The following is an 18,813-nucleotide window of genomic DNA, read 5'->3' as shown; positions in this document are numbered from 1 at the left end:
CTACAAGATTATAATGGAAGGTTGTGGTACAAAAGGGGTACCAAAGCCTGCACTGGTTGCTTCTCATCCTAAACAACAAGACCAGTGCAATAACCACAGCGTCAAACCCTTATTCCACGCTCACGGCATACTCCTAATGCACCTACAATTCCAATACGGACACCAGCTGTGACATTGTAAGAATCACCTGCAGATGAAGCTCCTTCGTCGGACGAGGATAGGGAAGTAGAGATTGCAGACATTAGATTAGTTTCCAATCAATGGGACGACTACTTAATTATGACACCAATCTCAGTATCATCAGTCTGCTAGTGAGTAGACTCCACTGGACGATATTGGCAGTTTCCACAACCTAATAATAAAGGCAGCTAAAAGAGTCCAACTTCCCTCGACGACAAAGCAGTTGGATTGTTTCCAGTATGACTTTAAAGAGCATACAAAGAAATCGGTCAGGGCTATTCCTGTAGTTTATTTTATTTGGGAGGAAAGCACTAAATCAATTAAAAATCCAGCCACAGTATTGCCTAGACTGAACAATAAAATAGAAGGCACCTGTTGATTCTCCAGCATGTTTAAAAGACCATCTGAAACCGGATTCAGTCGTAATACAAGCAGCCCAGTGCCACTCAAAGAACTTTTCAACTCCCATTTCTACGCCACCGGATGGAAATGGTTAATGCTTGGACAGTATTGGTAAATGCTTCTCCCCCATGGCAGCCATTTCTGTTAGAGCAGCCAATTTATCTATCCTTACTATGATTGACAAATGTGGTCAGACATCACCGCATACATTGTCTCTTGCCAGAAGATGCTAGCAGGGAAGTTAAGAAAATATTACAAGAAGGACAAAATCTCTGCAGAGATGATTGATTGTGCAGTAGACGTATCCTCAACATGATTTAAGTAACTAACTGGTGAAGCTATCCTGAGGAGGCAGGGATGGCTGAAGGTAACATTATTCAGTCCAGAAATACAAATTAAAATTCTTGACATGCTGTATGACAGTGAGGCACTGTTTGGCAAGAATGTAGACCATGCTCTATATTCTATAAGCTATCAAAACATACACTGATACTGCCAGATCATTAGGAACATTGCAAATGAGGAAGCAACCCTTATGGAAGGTACGGGAAAGAGGACTATATTCCTACAAAGGAGTTCCTCCGCCTTTTAAGCATAAATTCCACACTTTTCAAAATCAATTCCATTCGCCATATCCTCATCAACAAAACAGACAGCCACCAGCAACGGCGTACACCAGAAAAACACCCAGAAAGAAGCAACATTCTCAGGGAAGGGACACTGCCAGAAAGCAGTGACAACTTATTAGTGACAGTTATCTCTTGCAATTCCTGGAGACCGATCGGCGGACGAATCTCAAATTATTTACCTCAATAGTCCCAAATGACAGACGGATAGGTGTTAGATTTATACACATATGGACACACTTTAGAAATTAATCAAGAAATCACGAAATGCCACCCTAAAAGGTGCACCTCTTCCCCTTCTGCCATTGCTTCATCAAGAAATATCAACCATGCTCAACAAACATGCAGTAGAGAAGGTACTGGTTACCCAAAGGGGTTTCTGCTTCTATTCAGGTTTATTGCGACAAAGAAGTCCAGAGAGTGGTGCCCCATTTTAGATCTTCGAAAACTCAACAAATATTTAAGAAAACAATACCTTTTGCATGTTTACTCTTCGGGATATCTATCCTACACCGCCACAATCTCAGAGATCACACAAAGGCATTAGGTCTCCTGGATGCATACTTTAATATCCGAATTCGCCCATATCAGCGCAATTTCTAAGACTCTTTGTAGCTGGCACCACTACCAAATCAAAGTACTCGCTTTCGGATTGAAATGGGTACCCCATATCTTCACAAAATGTCTGGCTCAAGTGGCAGCTCACTTGAAACAAAAAGGTATACATGTATTCCCATACCTCGATGATTGGCTGGTAAAGATAACCATGTCCCAGCAGGCAGAAACTTACACTTTTTAACAACCTGGGTCAACAAGCAAAAATCCTCCTTCAAACCTTTAACATCTTTTATTTTCTTAGGAGCAGTTCTAAACACAAGACAAGGTTTTCGCATCAAAAGAAAGGCACATATGAATTAAACAACACAAGTGGACACAAAAATTACTCAAAAGAAAGTCCGTTTCAGTTCACCTATTCATGTCACTTCTTGGAATGATATTCTCTTGTATTCCACTAATTCCAAATTGCTGCCTTCAGGTGCGACCTTTGCAAGAGGAGCTATATAGACAATGGTTACAAGTTCAAGGTCATTCTACGATGTAATTCAGGTTACACCAACCATGATAACATCCCTGCAATGGTGAATACCGAAAGCAAACTTTTTCCAGTGGATTAACATTCCTGCCTCATGTTCCCGAATTTGTAATCACCACAGACCCATCTCTGGAGGGTATGGGGCGCTCAACAACAGTAGGTAAGCATCAACAGAAATGGAACCAACTCCAGAAGACCTTGCACATAAACTTGCTGAGCTCAAATGTATAGCATTGACTTTACAATAATTTCTGCCCAGGATAACTGGGTCATCAGTATTAATTCGCATGGACAACACCAGCATGCATTATATAAACAAGCCCGGGTAAAAGATCAACAGCCCTATCGCAACCAGCACAGGAAATTTGAAAATGGGTTCTGCAACATCACATAAGACTCTTGACAAGAGCAGATGCTGCTTCTCTGCTCCTTGTTCCTAGCGTTTTTTTTGCACAAACTTAGTTTTAACTGAATTTGTTTTTAAAGTAATGCCTGTAAAATTATGTTGAGGCGATCTATTTATATTCTGTGGGGAATTGGAATTTAGGCTTTGCACTTGGGGGCAGGCGGGTTTCGAACCGGGGTGTGGCCTGTTTGCCGACATTCCTGAGCCGCCATTTTTCCTTCTGGGGTGCGGTCTAGTGGCTCACTGGAGGGCTTAAAAAGGGACACTGCGCTAGCGCGCAGCGTACGCGCCTAAGGCAAGCCCGTCTGCGCCAGTCAGCGTCCCGAAGGCGGCCAGCGATGGCAACGCTGGCCCTTATTTTGGAAGAAATGAAGGTATGAGCACTCTTAGTGTAAAATATAGCAGGGACAGTCTTATAACGATTGGCAGGCAGGCAATGTGCCTCACCCTAACTAAGTTCTCAGTTGATTCCGACCTACTGCTATGTAATGCCTGTAAATGGAAGGCATACCCTAGAGTGGGTGCGGGGTGTGCTCCTAGAGAAAATTATCATACCCACCGCTCACTAACCTCCCTGAAAGATGAGACCGGGGAAAATCTTAAAGCTATCCTTATCAACGCCAGATCTATTATTAAGAAACATGAATTTCAACTCTATGATCTCCTTTCTGAAGCCAAGCCGCATGTTCTGTTTATTACAGAAACTTGGCTCCATGTGGGATCTAACCCAACTCCCGCAACCACTATACCCCCTAATTATATGATAATCAGAAAAGATAGACTGGGAAATAGAGGCGGGGTAGCGAATATTCATAAGAATTCTTTCCCTTGCTCGTCTAATATCTATTACTGACCTGAAGGCTTAGGCTTTCACTTGTCGGTCTCCGCCCACCAGTCAGTTGCAGGGGTGATTACATATCGACCACCAGGGCCGACCGGACGATTTCTGGAGTCCATCGGCCATGCCGTAGCTCCCATTGTTACTAGATTTAGTCAATGTCTGGTTCTCGGGGACTTTAATATACATCTAGATCAAAAGGAAGAACCAGAGACCAAGAAGCTGTGCAAATCTTCATCCTGACTCTGTAGGTGATGTCTCCCACACATGAAAAGGGTCACATCTTGGACCAGATCTTTTCAACGTGTAACATTGATCTAGATAACTCCCTTCCTATTGTTTGGTCCAACCGTTTTAAGCTCACTTTCAGGCTAAAAAAAGATCTGAGTAGGACACAGTCTCATTGTATACACCAAGCTAAAGAGTATAGATCCTTTAAGCTGATAACACCCGACTCTCTGGCAGAAATATTGAACCACCATCCTATTCTTGTGAAGGGCTCCTTAGAAGATGAGATGTGACACGCTCTGGAAAGCTGGCTTCCGAATTGGGTTTTGCATCTAGCTCCACCTAAGATGCGTAGCGCCATACAGGGAAAAACTTCGGTTCCCTGGTTTACTGAGGCTTTAAGAAAAAGTAATTGTGCGTGTAAATGCATTGAGTGCCTATGGAGAAAAAGTTTTGATCCAATAAGTAAAAATACCTATAAACAGGCCCTCAAAGTGCAATACGCAAAAATTCGGGCCGAGAAAAAAAGTTTTCTGGCTCTAAAATTGGCTCTAAAATTGATCAAGCCAGAAACACAGTAGAAAATTGTTTAAAATTGTGAAAGATTTTGCATCCCCCAACGTCACTCGGAGCCTTTTCACTCACACCCTTGAATGGACGAATCAGGTTGCAAAATCTTTCTTTGACAAAATTAAGTCCATTCAAGATTAATTTGACAAGCCTACCTGTATGAGTCCGGACGTTGTGCCAGACCCTAAAGGACATTCTAGGGAGGAAATACTTCTGGTTTTCCCTCCTGTCTCTTTGGATACTTCACTTACCATCATGAAGGCGCTTAAGTCTGGGTCGCCTTCGGATCCATGTCCTGCAAAAATAGTGGCATCTGTCGCCGAGGTTCTGAATCCAGCCGTGAATCAAGTCCCGGCGAGGTGGAAACGGGGTAAAATTCTAACTCTTTTAAAGAAACCTTCAGCTGACCCTGCACTGGTAAGCAACTATAGGACTATAACACTGCTTTCTTTTTTCTCCAAGGTGTTAAAGTATGTGAATGTGGTTATCATTGATATTATTGAGGCCACAAATGCTCTTCATCCCAGCCAATCAGGGTTTAGAGCTAATTATAGCATTGAAAAGGCCTTACTGGAAGTCACTGAAACTATCAAAGCTACCCTTGATAGAGGAGGCAAGACAGTATTGATACTGCTGGACCTCTCGGTGGCTTTTGATATCGTGCCCCACTGACGACTCCTACAAAGACTCAGTGAATGTGGCATTGGGAGCACGGTTCTCAGGTGGTTTTCTTCTTTTCTGGAAGTTTGTCAGCAATCTGTCTGGTCCCCCCCATTTTCAGCGGATATTCCACTGCTGAATGCTGGAGTGCCTCAAGGCTCAGTTCTGAGTCCAACTTTATTTAATATTTATATGGCACTGCTGGCACCCTAGTGGAAAAACATGGGGCAAAAGTTATAACTTATGCTGATGACTCCCAACTGTTGTTAACGTGGGAGAAGGACGAGCCATTTAATGATAATTCAATTTATCTATGCCTGATTAAAGTGTCTGACTGGTTCCGACAAAACCAACCGCCATGCTATTCCGCCCAAACTGAAATAATCTTCTTCGTACATACCCCAGGTGATGAATGGCAGAGTTGGTGGCCTCCGGATCAGCCACCATCTGCTATTCCAGTCACCACCTTAAAAAACCTTAGAGTCGGGGCTTGGCTTAGCAGGCCGACATGGCGGTCCTGTGGTAGCCAGCTCCGTCCAGCCCATCCTTGATCCGACGAACATCCTGGCTCCCTCGGACCTCAATTAAGTTCTGGAGGGGGCATATTGGCGTGCCAGACCTATAGGGACAATCCGGTGAGCGACGGAGGTCTCCAAAGCAGCTGGGCCCCGCAGTCGCTGTATCCGCGAGGCGCGGCCTGGTCTCCGGTGACAGAGCAGGGGAGTGAAGTCTGACGTGCCCTGGAGGTGGCGCGAGCCGCGCTGCTGCCAGTCGAGGCCTGAGGCGGTGATCGTAAATCCTGACAAACCGGTGGAGGTGGTGATCTTCGGGGGGCGAGTCGCCCTGGGGTCCGAGCTGCGTGTGCCGGTGAGGAGCTGGGGGGGGGGTTCAGGGGGGGAGGGAGATGGGGCACCCTGGCCTGTGTGAGGCCCAGCTCCACCCGCCAATTACGCACAGAGGAAAGGCCGGATTATGTGGGGCCTTGGGTGCGGGGCTTCCCCCCCCCCGATATTCTGCAACCACCTCTCCGTAATTGCATCCAGCTCGCCTGCGGGTTGTTTCAATCCCGCACCCATATCTTTGATTCCCCGGAAGAGGTCTTCAAATGGACTGATGAGTGTGCAGGTGCGGGCGCATACGCCGCCAGGGCTGCAATCTGATTCATCCTTCAGTAAAGGGCCGTTGAAGAATTCCAGTGGACAGCGTCGGAGGGGGCAGAGGAGATCGCGGTTCCAGAGGCGCGGAGCCTCCTCTCAGGGGGATGCGGCTCCTTTACGTCAGCTCGTGGATCCTTTACTCTTGTGTCTTAATGGACGCCGAGGTGCCTTTTCAATTGGACTGTGTGATTGATTTCATCATGTTCCATTGAGGAAGCCCCTAGGAGGGCTGCACCCACATACCTGTGTGGTGTGTGAGAGAGGGGTTTCAGGGGGTTATGGGCTGTGAGTTGGGGATCCATTGGTGGGTGCAGACTGTGCCTCCTCGTTGGGGGTGTGGTGTTGACCCTGCCGCGACAGGTACTTCGGTGTTTTTGAGGAATAGGGTGAGCGGTTTGTTGTAGGACTGGGGTTTGGTTGGGAGTTTGGGGTTCGCTTATACACTGGGTACACCACTACACGCACGCACGCTGCCGAGTCCTCCTGTCCATATTGTACCACGCTTAGGGCCTGATGGCTAGTGGGGCTATTGATGTTCGGGTGTCAGCTGGCACCCTTCGGGTAATGAGCTGGAACGTGTGTGGGATCTTGGACAAGATCAAACGAGGAGCTGTCCTGCGTCAGGCCAAGAGAGCCGGAGCTGATGTCCTCCTGCTACAAGAAAGCCATTTAATGGGCTCCATGGTCCGTTGCCTACAGCTCTATGGCTTCCAGCAGGTCTTTTATGCCGGGTTTACACAGGGCTCCAGGGGGGTGGCGGTATTAATCCACCGGAGGGTCCCGTACGTGCATTCGCAGCAGTGGTTGAACCCCTAGGGGGCGCTACGTTTTCCTTAGGGGCACAATTGGGGAGGATTCCATTGTGTTGGGTTGTGTGTATGCCCCTCCCCCTCTACAGTGGTCCTTAGTTGAGCGGTTGCTCGCTCTATGGGCAGATATGCCAGACGTGGCCTCAGTAGTGGGAGGGGATTGGAACGATGTTATGGATATGGGCAGGGACAGAAGTAGTTTGGGAGGAGGTTCAAGCAGCAGGCACCTCACAAAATTACACTCCCTGGTTACTGGTCTGGATTGGGTGAACACTTGGCGACATGTGCATGGCGACAAGAGGGAGTTTACCTTCCTATCGGCGGTACATAAATCATTCTCTAGGCGCAACTATGTTTTTGTCCCCAGGGCGATGGTGACGACGGTGATGGCTGCTGGGATCCTCCCTACGGGGCTGTCAGACCATTTTCCGTTATTTGTGGAGTTGCGGCTTGGTAGGGGGCGACAGCCCTTTCGCTGGTGTCTAGCGGGATGGCATCTGCAGAATGCCGATTATGAGAGGCACATGCGGGAGGCGATTGCGGACTATTTTCTCGCCAACGACGGGTCGGGCTCTAACGCGGTAACGCTCTGGGAGGCATTAAAGCCAACTCTACGAGGGGTGGATATAGCATGGTGTACAACGGCTCGTCGAAAACGTCGGAGGAGTTGCAACCGCTCAACTAAGGACCATGGGGGGCAGCCATAGCAGTTAGTCTCTGCGTAATCCAATTTAAATATCTTAACCGGGTCTATTTTACTTGGGTGCGGTTGTGGCGGGCGGGGCTGATCGCTTCCCCGGACTGCTTCCGGTGTGGTGAGGCATACAACTCCTGTGCTTGCTACAGCTGACGCACCACCAGACCCTCGCTCACCCCTGAGGTGTCCTGCTTCATAATTTGGGCATGCTCCTCGGGCTGGCACTGCAATGCCTGACGGGCTCTATTTACCTTTATAGCAATTTTATTGCACGCATGCTTTATAGGACCATTATTTCCGATTAGTGTTATACTGTTTTTACTTAGGTTAGCGAGCCGCATGAATAAAGGTTTAGTAAACAGAGCTTCCCTAAACCTATTTTAAAACACTTTCACCACTTCACTACACTACTTACCAAAGCCCACACACCCTCACTCATCTTACGGCTTTATTCAAAAGAACTCCGCCAAAGAGACCCTTCACGGGTTCCCGTCGGGTATTGCAGCGCTGGCCCAATGAGGAGCATGCCCAAATGATGAAGCATACCACCTCTCAGGTGTGTGAGGGCACTTCCTCCATTTGGAGGTTATTCCACAGACCTGACTGCCACTATCTCTCTTAGGAACTGCACACCCTCCTATTTAAACTATTGTTATTAAGGAGTATGTGAGCTGGACCTATTCAAAAGCTCCCGGTTCCTCTCATTTTGAGAACTCTCAGAACAGTCCCACATTCAACTGCACCCAATTCCCACTTTGCTGACGATGAACCACTACCAGGTACTTAATCCGATTCCTACATCCTTACACCTGTCGGCTTGGCTCCTGAATTCAATGAGTTTGCAACCTTGAATATTCCTGCAGATCACAGAGAGATAGTTGGGTGGGCCAGAGCAGATGCTACCAATAAAACATACAAACTTAAATGGAAATGTTTCGGTTTGTGATTTCAGGAGGTGAATTTTCATCCCGTTTAAGCACCACCGAAGCAACCACTCCTGTAATCTAGATCAGGCTTTGTTCACACTTGTATTAAAGTACACCTGGCAACGATCTCAAAAATTAGAAGATCGGATAAATCACCTTTGCTATGGGCTAGCAGAGTAATCCAACAGTTTCTTAAAGCCTTTTCAGAGTATCGTCTCCTGTAAAGATACCTTCTCCATCACAGCACCTTAATATACTGACGAGGCAACTGATGAAAACCCCTTTTGAGCCCATGCACAGCAGATCTAAAATATTTAACTTGGAAAACAATGCTCTTACTAGGGCTCATGTCAGCAAACAGGGGTAGTGATATTCAAGCATTTACAATTAAAAAACCGTTCATGAAATTCAGACAAACAGCGCGGTGCCAAGTTCATTTAAATGAGCCCATTTTTTTAAGCACAATCTTTGCTAATCCTCAGAGTATGGCTGAAAAATCTTTACCTACCTTGGAAGTTAAAAGATGTCTCAAGTTTTATTTGCACAGAACAATTTAAGAAATCGGACCATCTAGTCACCGCTTATGGAAACCTTTGTAAGGGCTTCCCAGTTTCCAAACAGAGTACACTGCCATCATTTTCTTTCTGTGCCCTTCGACGTGAAACTGGAGTTCAAGCCCCTTGCTGTTTTTGCTGTTCTCCAACCCTGAACTTCTCTTTTATGTTTGAAATTGTGCTAGGGAAATCCCTTATTCTAAGAGTACAAGGGGTTCAAACCGGGTAGCGGCTGCTTGAAACAGATGCGAGTCACAAACCCTCACTGCAACCTACCTGTGATCTCTAAGGTTCCTTTGGGTAATGCTCAGCAAAGCTGTACATAGCTAAGCACAAGGAACAAAGCAGATTGTGCTCTAGATCTCTGGCTGGTTGTAAGTCTTAGTCGACTGGTAAACCAATGATGTTTTGTCTTAAATGTAAGCAGTCCAAGCAAGATTCTTCTCCTTCTCTTCCATCCTGTGCATAAACATGTGTTATTCCTTGACCAAGAAGGAGCTTTTCACCAGAAGCATAGGTGCAACCACTGCATTGCAAAGGTGTGTTCTGGTGTGGAAAATTGCCAGGCTACGACATCCATCCGCACTTGTTCACCAGGCATTATTGTCTTGGCTTTCAAATCCACAGAGAGCATGTTTTTGTCTGCCTGTTTTTCAGGTTTCCTGGTGCGAGTCGGCTTCTCCCACCCTCGCCCTGAATTAATACTTTGGCGCTATTCAGAAGGTGAGGCCACTGCAATTAAAAATGTTCTTCAGAAGAACAACTTGCCTCTTTGGTAGCTATCTTTTTAATGGTTTTAAAGGCTACCTATCTAAGTGCAGATTAGATTCCTCACTGCCCTCACTCTTCACTGTACTGAGGAGTGGACTTTAAGGTTTCTAAAATGGTACCAAGCTAGGTTCGGCACTGACATGGTTGCAGTCTGTCATGTTTGATTCGTGCCTGATGGGCGCAGAAGAGTTGCTAGAGAAAACTGATATTAATTCACAGAGATGATGACTATATACTGTCGTGGGAAGTCCAAAGGTGCCACTTGTCACTTAAGAGTAATTGTTTAAGAATTCCAGATCTCTTGGAGAAACCTTTTTTAAGTACATGATTTACTTTTCTGATAACTAATTTATTCGGATTGTACTGAGATTTTACATGTATGTCAGTGAATGTGAATTAGTTTGCATTATTGCAGCTAAGATTGCTGTTTTATTGTAGTAGCAGTGGGAGCAGGGATATTTCTTCATGACATTTGTGTTACTTAATCTGGTTGCGTTTTCTTCAGCCAAAGGTGGAAGTGGAGGCTTTCAGCGATGAAGTGGTGGAGTGTAAACAAGTTAATATGAACAATAGCTTTCATACCGATGAAGAACTTACCGACATTAAAGCTGTCGGTCCGTTGGAAGAAAATGGAGTGCAAGAAGTGGAGCAAGTGCAAAATGGTGCTGAGAGCCTTTCAGATGGTGAAGGAGCAGACTTGGATTGTGCCACCGTGAATAGTGCTGATGAAGAGGAACTCTCAAAGCATAAATCAGGTAAATGCTGAATTTGTTTCTCAAACTTACAATTGCTTCATAACCTTAAAGAGATTGATTCCTTATCACCTGCAACACATGGTCACGATTATCAGCTGTACATTGATTGGCATCAAGAGGGTAAGAGAATGGGAAAGCATAGGTACAACCATAGTTCTTTTATCTCTGCAGACACGTTTATTATCAAATTGCTTACCAGATGGCCAATAATGAATGTTTAGTATGGGTATATATTCACATGAAATGCATTTGTCAAGCCAGGTAAAGAAAGTCAAGTTAAGAAGTTAAAACTGCATAATCATTTGGAATTTTGGGATTTCTTATGGTTAATCCAGCAGAAAGCTGGGGTTATCGGTGTGTCAATCAAACTATTTTTCCTTTCCGTCTGAAAATCTTGGTACTGATTCAACAATCGAACCTCTCTCCCATAGAAGCTTTCTCCAAAAACATTGATAGTAATCTGAACAAGCCTGTTCTGAACTTTCTGACATGGCAGTACCAAACTTTTTCCCTTATGAGATAGCCATCTCATCATAATTTACTTTTTACTCAAGAGACTATTCAGCTTTGAAACACTGGAATAAATGTTGATAGGCAGGGATCAAGTCAGAAATCTAATGAAAGTTGGCTATATCATTTTTGATTAGTGCAGAGATCCATAAATGGGTCTCCTCCAGGGGATCCTGCTATTAAATTTAAATAGTCATACGCCCTGAATTCTCAAGCCTGTGTACATGATCCTGTAGCACTTTCAAATACTCGTGGAGCATTGAGCTCTGCCTGTTTGTCTTTTTTGACACAGGAAATCTTTTCAGCCCTTCAAGATTTATCACTTGCTGTCTTTCAGGATTTTGAGTGTTTCCATGAACTGACAAGATTTTGTTTCCCTATTCTCACAAAATGCCACACTTATTGTGAAACATCCATCCTGTGATAGTAAGAAGGCTGATCTGATGGCATTGACCTCATAATCTTCTTGCATGAAGAACATTGCCCTGAAGAGTGTTGTCACTTTCAGAAAATGTCCAGGATGACTCTGAAGGATCAGGCTTCATGGTATGGTCTGTAAGAGGCCTAAAAAAGGCAAGGATCCACTTCAGGAAGATCGGCAGTGTGAGGAGAATGGGAACCTTTTACTACAGCTCCATCTTCTGTTTCCAGACACTCCCTGAGAGGGCGGTCCAAAAACAAACTAGTAAAACTGCACCACTCAGGGTTAAAGTCTAGGTACATGATGTAGAAGACTGATTTGGTCGCAAGATTTTTCCTGGCTGGCGGGGCTAGGCACTCCACTGAGACAGTCAATATCAAAGCACCTTTTGCCATTAAGAACACTGCTTATTTGCTGTTTAAACATCCATCAATGCTTCGATCACTATATATTTAACTTAGAGACAGTCTTTCACATCATGGACCCTAGGCCATTTACCACCCAAAAGAGCATCAGCGTAAAAATACACAATACGACATTCAAGATATTGACATCGATGTTGAGGGAGTCTTTGCAAATTTCCTCTGAGTATGTAATTTGAGGAGGAGAAGCTGCTGTCAGCAAGTAATACATTAAAGCTAGCCAATGAGTTCCCTGTCAACTAAATCTGTGATGACCTTGTTGACCCCACCATCAACTATGACTCAGTCGACAGCATAGTCTACTATCCAGTGGGTGAGAAGTGAGTCGACAACTATTCTGTTAGTGAAGGTTTTCTTATTGATCGCTACGACTAAATCGCCATTATTGACAGTGTCAACTGAGAATTTCCAAACAAGAAAATCCTCAGTGGTTGCCAAGATGACACCTTCAAAGACTACTTCATCAGAGTGCAGTTCTCCTAGCAGTCGTGCCTCTGTCATCTTTTTTAAGCATAGACGAGGTCTGGCAAAAATGGATCTTTCGGATTGACCTATGTCTCATACAACTTAGTTTCAAGACAGGAGATGTATATGAAAATACTGATTCCGAAAAGCACTGCAAAGCAGCAGCGCCAAATCCCAGGAGGAGGTGAACTATTTTACCTGCCTTAGCAACTTTTTGATGAGCACCAAGATTATGAATAGGCTGACCAGTGACAACATAGCTATGACCCATAATCAGACCCATACACAGCCCATGCTGAAGGTTCTCATTTGCTTGGTTAAGGATTTACAGTATATGGTTAAATATTATACACTTTTAAGGAACAATAAAATACTTTTCCACCTCACTGTAATTCTGAGCTGCAACGTCAGCTGTAGCCTAGGAAGTCTCTGCCTACACCAACATGAGAATTTGTAAAGAAATAAGTACTGGGGCCCATAGATTTTCTTGGAAGCCAGTGCCTTGCTCTGTTGAATGTTGGTCGAGAATATACCAAAGTTACATAGTCTTAATACTACCTCATGCTTCTTTAATGCACCACCAGATACTCCCTGCCCCCTTATTTCTCTCTTGCAGGTTCCTGCTTTTTCCTTTGTCATGTTTTTTCATCTTCCTCATCCCCTTCCTTTATCCCTTGAGTGTTTGTCTTCCTCTCTTGCTCTGGGTCAAAGTCTGATGAGGAAAAATAAGTGCTGGTCCCAACAGGAGTGCCAGTGGGTCCCACTTGCAATTATAGTATTGAGCACATTTGACATGAGGGGTGTGAAGGTGATACAAACTACTTTTACAGTTGAGGCTGCATGCCATGTCTTGGAATGCAGTAGAAGTTATTGGAGAATACCCTACATAATTCGTTTGTCATCCATGGGCAGTTTCAGTAGTGATGCATACCACTAACGAAAATCACAAAATCCTATGACACCTGTGCCACTCCCACAGATTGCTAAGGAGGTTGGATAACATTGTTAAGCGATCTGACATGGCAGCAACCTTGTCTATCCTTGGCAGATACAGTAAGCTAATTATCTCTAATGTTGCTCCGTTCGTGAGCTACTTACCAATGCTAAGTGGGCTTAAGCCTGAGCAATTTTGAGGAAGGAGAAAGGGCATATTTTGACTGAGACAGATGTACCTGTGACAAGATTCAGAAAACAAGCAGGAGCATCTGTATTACGCCAAGACTTGCTGTGCCAGATTCTTTTAGATCTGAAATTCAGAGGCTACTGAATATGTTCTTTGGTGAGGAATCATTGTTTATCATGCAGGTTGATGAGGCAAATAAGTTGATTATACCTGACAGTTGCTGCCCTTCGGTGGGGGTCTAGCAACAGAAGCAGCAGTAGTCCTTACGAGATACTTGTGGAAGAGGGCAATCCTAGCAGAGTAGGAGCATAGTAATCTTATGCACAACAATTCTATCGACAATAACATCCGCAATATAGATATAGTCCTATCTGAAGCAAGGCTCATAACCTAAGGGAGAAGCTCAGTCAAGAGATCAAGGCAGCGCAAGACACTGGCTGCTTTCAGGTACTGGCCACATCCCCTATTTTATTAGCAAAACACCTTACAGTGAATGGAAGAATTTTGGCTTGCTGCAAAGAAAGGAAAGCATTATCAATCGACTGATTGGTTCTGGAGTGAGGAGGTTTGGTCATTCAACACAATTTGTCCAGAAATCACCTCCCACTCGTAATTGAATGCACCAACACCTTAATCTGATGCAAGTGAATTTCTCTCTATGCTACATGAGTATGCCATAATATTTGTCCCCAAATCCCAGCAAAATGGGTGATTCTGTTCTTTCATATTCATCAAGAAGTCAGGCCAGTGGAGGCTAATTGTAGATCTACAGCAATTACATATTTCACAAAACAATTTTCCATGATGACCCTTAAGAAGATGCTTCAACTCTTAATGCAAGGAAGAATACATGAAATCTTTAGATCTGCAGGGCATTTATCTTCACATTCTCATCCACCCTAAACAAGGAAAATATCTGCTTTTTTAAAAATATAATTTTTATTGGCATTTGTAAACATACAACCTTTATATTCACATGTAGTAATTAAAGATGTAATAGCTATCGAGCATATTTTGAGTAATTTCAGCCCATTCAGGCAATAGGCCTATTCTAGGCAACATTTTATACCATACATGTATAATCAGGAGATATATATAAATTAGGGAGTGGAAGAAAACCCAAACAAATGCTTCCTGCATTTAACTACATATTCCAATGCGATCTGCATGCAAGTAATGTCCTCTCCATCTGTCCCAAATGTGCCTTATATGTATTATTTCTCAGTCCCTGCGGCCTGTCAGGCACCATATTATAATGTAACATCCTTCACTATTCCCGCAGGTTATCATGTGTGTGACGTTACCTAGTAAAACAATTAAACTTTAACGAGTGAAAGTTTTTGTCAGCATATGCAGAGGTCTCTATTGCAGTCCCCCCTCAGTGTAGGGGTGGTGCTCCAGTGTGCTCCCAACGGGGGTGGGATCTTTCAATAAGCGTTGATGTCAGATATGTTCCCGTGCCTTTTCAACCACCCATGATATTATTGGAAGGGGGAGGAAGAGGGGAGACCCCCAGTGGGGAGGGGTACAATAAAAGCAGGCCAGTCAACCAGAGCCAATCCAGTTCCAGGCTAGGACCCGGGGCGTCCCTTCTCCGGCAGTCCTCCCGCATTTCTCCCCCTTTATTTCAACAGCTTAATTCTCCTGTGCTGTGGCAGTCTCGCCCTCTTCCTCTTCACTATTGGAGCAACTTGGGTGTTCTCACTTGAATAAGACTTCTCTCCATGCTTCTGCGATTTGGTGCCTGCACAGGCCTTTCATCTCTTCTCTGTGTAGAGCCCTACCCTCAGCTGCTGCCCATCTAGGTACCTCTTGGGTCCAAATACCAGTCTGTGGCCCCATGGCTGATTTCCACAATATCGCGATTCGCCTCTTAGCGAGGGCCAAGGACAAATAAATAAATTGTCTCCCCACCTTGCGTTTAGGTGGTCTGGGATATAGCCCTAGGGGACAAACCTCCACTGAGTGGGCTAATGAACGATCCAATGTGCCATTGATTATATGGGAGGTCGAGGGACTGATCGCGGAGTCATCATCACTCCTCTTCTTAGTCTTCGCACTCGGGGTCAGGTAAGTCGAAGCACAAGAAAAAGTCAAAGAAGCAGCGTCGCTCTTCGACTCGCCCTCGTCCGTGGCTCAACGCGACGAAGATTGCTTGTGATGCCCCTCCCATGGCTCCGTATGCGGAGCCTTTAGGGTCAACTCTGGCCTTCCCTCCCTTCGCGGGACCGGGAACAACCCCTGCCCAGCTTCATCGATTTTTCGAAGCGATGCACGCCATCTTTGGGCAGCCTGACTCTGCTGGCGTGCCTTCGGGCCCCGCAGACTTGGCTCGGGGCCCTAGTCCTTAGGCATCTTCGACCTCGGCACCGCAGGGCCCCCTTGGATCCAGGCCTGGATCCGAATCGGCTCTGGATGACCTCATTGCACCGGCGCCGATTCCACCGGCACCACGACCCTGGCTTCTGCTGTGATGTGGACACAGAGCCGGACTGGCGTCATCCGGAGCCGTATCTGGCGCGATGGGTACGTTTGTCCCTGTTTTCCACCCTGGCTATTTTCAGCCAGATTGACAGCCAGAGCAGGGTGAGGAAGACTGGAAGGGGTCTGTATAGACCAGTTGGAGTACGATCTGGACTGGAGAGAGGAACTGGGGGATGCCAGTGGTCTGGATACCTCCCCAGACCTAGGCATGTTGTCTCCTCCTACTGTGGCTACAGAGGAGGGAGCGTCATAGGCAGTGGTGTTGCAGAGGGCGGCCGAGGCTCTCCACCTCGAGCTACCTACAGTGACAGTCGGGATTATCCTCCTGACAGAGGTCTTTCATCCGGCAGCAGCCTCTTCGGAGCCCCTGCAGCCATTTAATGAAGCCCTCACGGACATCCTTTTGGGCAAGTGGTCCAGGTCCAACACAAGGGCTACTGTAGCAGGATGATTGCCCGACGCCACCGCCTGGCCCAGTGCGACCCCACTTTCCTCTCCCAACACCACGCCCCTGAGAGATTGATGGTTCAAGTCTCCACTTCTAAAGGCGCCTTCTCGACTGCACCACCGGATAGGGAATCCAAAAAGCTGGACCACCTTGTTAAGAAAATGTTTTCTTCTGCCAGCTTGGGACTGCGGTTGGTAAACACTGCATGTCTGTTGGGCCGTTACACCCACTCTGTATGGGATACGGTGGCACAGGTGCTGCCCCAGTGCCCGGAGGAGGCACAGGCCGTACTATCCCGTGCAGTTGCTGAGGGGAGAGACACAGCGAAGTTAACCATCCGCTGTGGGCTGGATACCGCCTATCCACTTGGCAGGACGATTTCCACATCAGTAGCCCTTCGTTGCGTTCGACTGGTTTTTTCGGGGATGTCCAATCACCCTTATGGAAATGCCCTTTGATGGCTGTCGCCTTTTCGGCGACTAGGCAGACAACGCGCAACAGCGCTTTAAGGGCTCTAATGCTACGGCCAGTTCCTTGGGCCTCTCCACCACCTGCCCTACGCAGTCTGCCTTTCGTGGCTACGGAAGGGGTGACCCCCTATGTCCAACACAGAGCGACAGGCCGGCGCAAGGTGTTCAGCCCCAGCGCAGCCGGGTACGTTGGAACCACCGGTGTGGTTCCGGGGACCAGCGGGCGGGCCAGTCCACCACGGCCCCCTCTGCAGCAGCCTCCAAACCCTCTCAGTCCGACTTTTCAGGGCCAGCAAACGCCAGTGGGCGTCAGGATCCACCATCACCTTCCTCACTGGCGCACCATCACGTCGGACAGGTGGGTTTTGCAAATAGTCTAAAGGGGCTACTCCCTCCCCTTAGAGACTACCCCTCCCTCATTGCCACCTCAGTACCATCTCATGTCGGAGGATCACCTGGCCCTTCTCCAACAGGAAGTTTCGGCTCTTGGCCAAGGGTGCCATCGAGCGCGTTCCTGCCCCAGAAGTAGGTTGTGGTTGCTATTCCCACTACTTTCTGTTTCCCAAGAAGAACAAAGGCCTGCGTCCTATCTTGGATGTCAGGAACGTCAATGGCTTCCTCCGGAAGGAGAAGTTCAAGATGTTGACGCTCACTCAGGTCTTGTCTGCCCTTGACTCTGAGGACTGGATGATAGCATTGGACTTGCAGGGCGATTGCTCTCACATTAGCGTCCTGCTGGCCCACCTGCAGTACACGGTAGGCTTTCAGTTTACTGTGCTCCCCTTTGGCCTTACCAGTGCCCCTTGGGTGGTCGCAGCTCCTCTGCGCAGATCAGGGGTTCCAGTCTTCCCCTACCTTGACGACTGGCTGTTGAAGGCGGGCTGGCCCCAGGCTGTCGTCTTCCACCTTCAGACTACGGCCGACCTCCTGCATTTGCTGGGGTTCTCCATCAACGTGCGGAAGTCACACCTGACCCCCTTTTTAGAAGCTCCTCTTCATCGGAGCGGTTCTGGACACAACACAGTTTCAGGTTTATCCTCCCGAACAGTGATTTCGGGATATTCGGGCTATGATTAAAACCTTTCAGCCCCTATCCCGGGTTTCAGTCAGGATGACCCTGAGGCTGCTGGGCCTCATGGCCTCCTGCAACCTGCTGGTCGATCATGCCAGGTGGCATATTCGGGCTTTGCAGTGAGACCTGAAGTTCCAGTGGCCGCAGAATCAGGGGAATCTGTTAGATTGCATCCAGATCTCGCAGGGCACTGCACGACAATTGCAGTGGTGGCTCATGAACTAGGATTGGGTCAACGGTAGATCCCTCTCCCTTCTCCAACCAGCCCACACAGTGGTGACAGACGCATCCCTTCTGGGATGGGGCAGCCACATGGGAGAGGCAGAGTTCAGAGGCCTCTCGTCTCCTGTGGAGTCCGGGCTCCACATCAACCTTCCGGAGTTTGTCGATCCATCTTGCACTCAAAGCATTCCTTCCCTCTGTCCGGTAAAGAGTGGTGCAGGTGTTCATGGACAACACTACCGCCATGTGGTACTGCAACAAACAAGGCGGTGGGGTTATGGACCCTATGTCAAGAGGCCTTCCACCTCTGGACATGGCTTGAACATCAGGGCATATCCGTGATGGTTCAACACCTGGAAGGTTCACCGAACGCCAGGACTGATGAACTCAGCCGCAGGTGCATGATGGATCACGTATGGCATCTTCACTCAGAGGTGGTGCAAGGTCTCTTTCATCAGTGGGAAGAGCCTTGGTTAGATCTATTTGCCAACGAAGAGAAAGCGC

At 46.8% G+C, this 18,813-nt stretch overlaps 1 protein-coding gene across 28 annotated transcripts in view; it reads left to right on the top strand.

The window, feature by feature from the left end:
• The window catches only part of EIF4G3 (eukaryotic translation initiation factor 4 gamma 3), a 1,432,461-nt gene that overhangs the window by 750,615 nt on the left and 663,033 nt on the right, over window positions 1-18,813 (top strand). For all 28 annotated transcript variants that reach the window (XM_086921648.1, XM_086921654.1, XM_086921652.1 and 25 more), the window contains one exon: window positions 10,423-10,672. In XM_086921648.1, the coding sequence (XP_086777774.1) occupies window positions 10,423-10,672 (250 nt within the window). The remainder of the gene's footprint in view (window positions 1-10,422; window positions 10,673-18,813) is intronic.

Source organism: Lissotriton vulgaris, chromosome 5, assembly GCF_964263255.1.
Source record: "Lissotriton vulgaris chromosome 5, aLisVul1.2, whole genome shotgun sequence".
NCBI lineage: Eukaryota > Metazoa > Chordata > Amphibia > Caudata > Salamandridae > Lissotriton > Lissotriton vulgaris.
The sequence above is the reverse complement of the archived record's forward strand: the minus strand, read 5'-3'. Positions and strand labels throughout refer to the sequence as shown.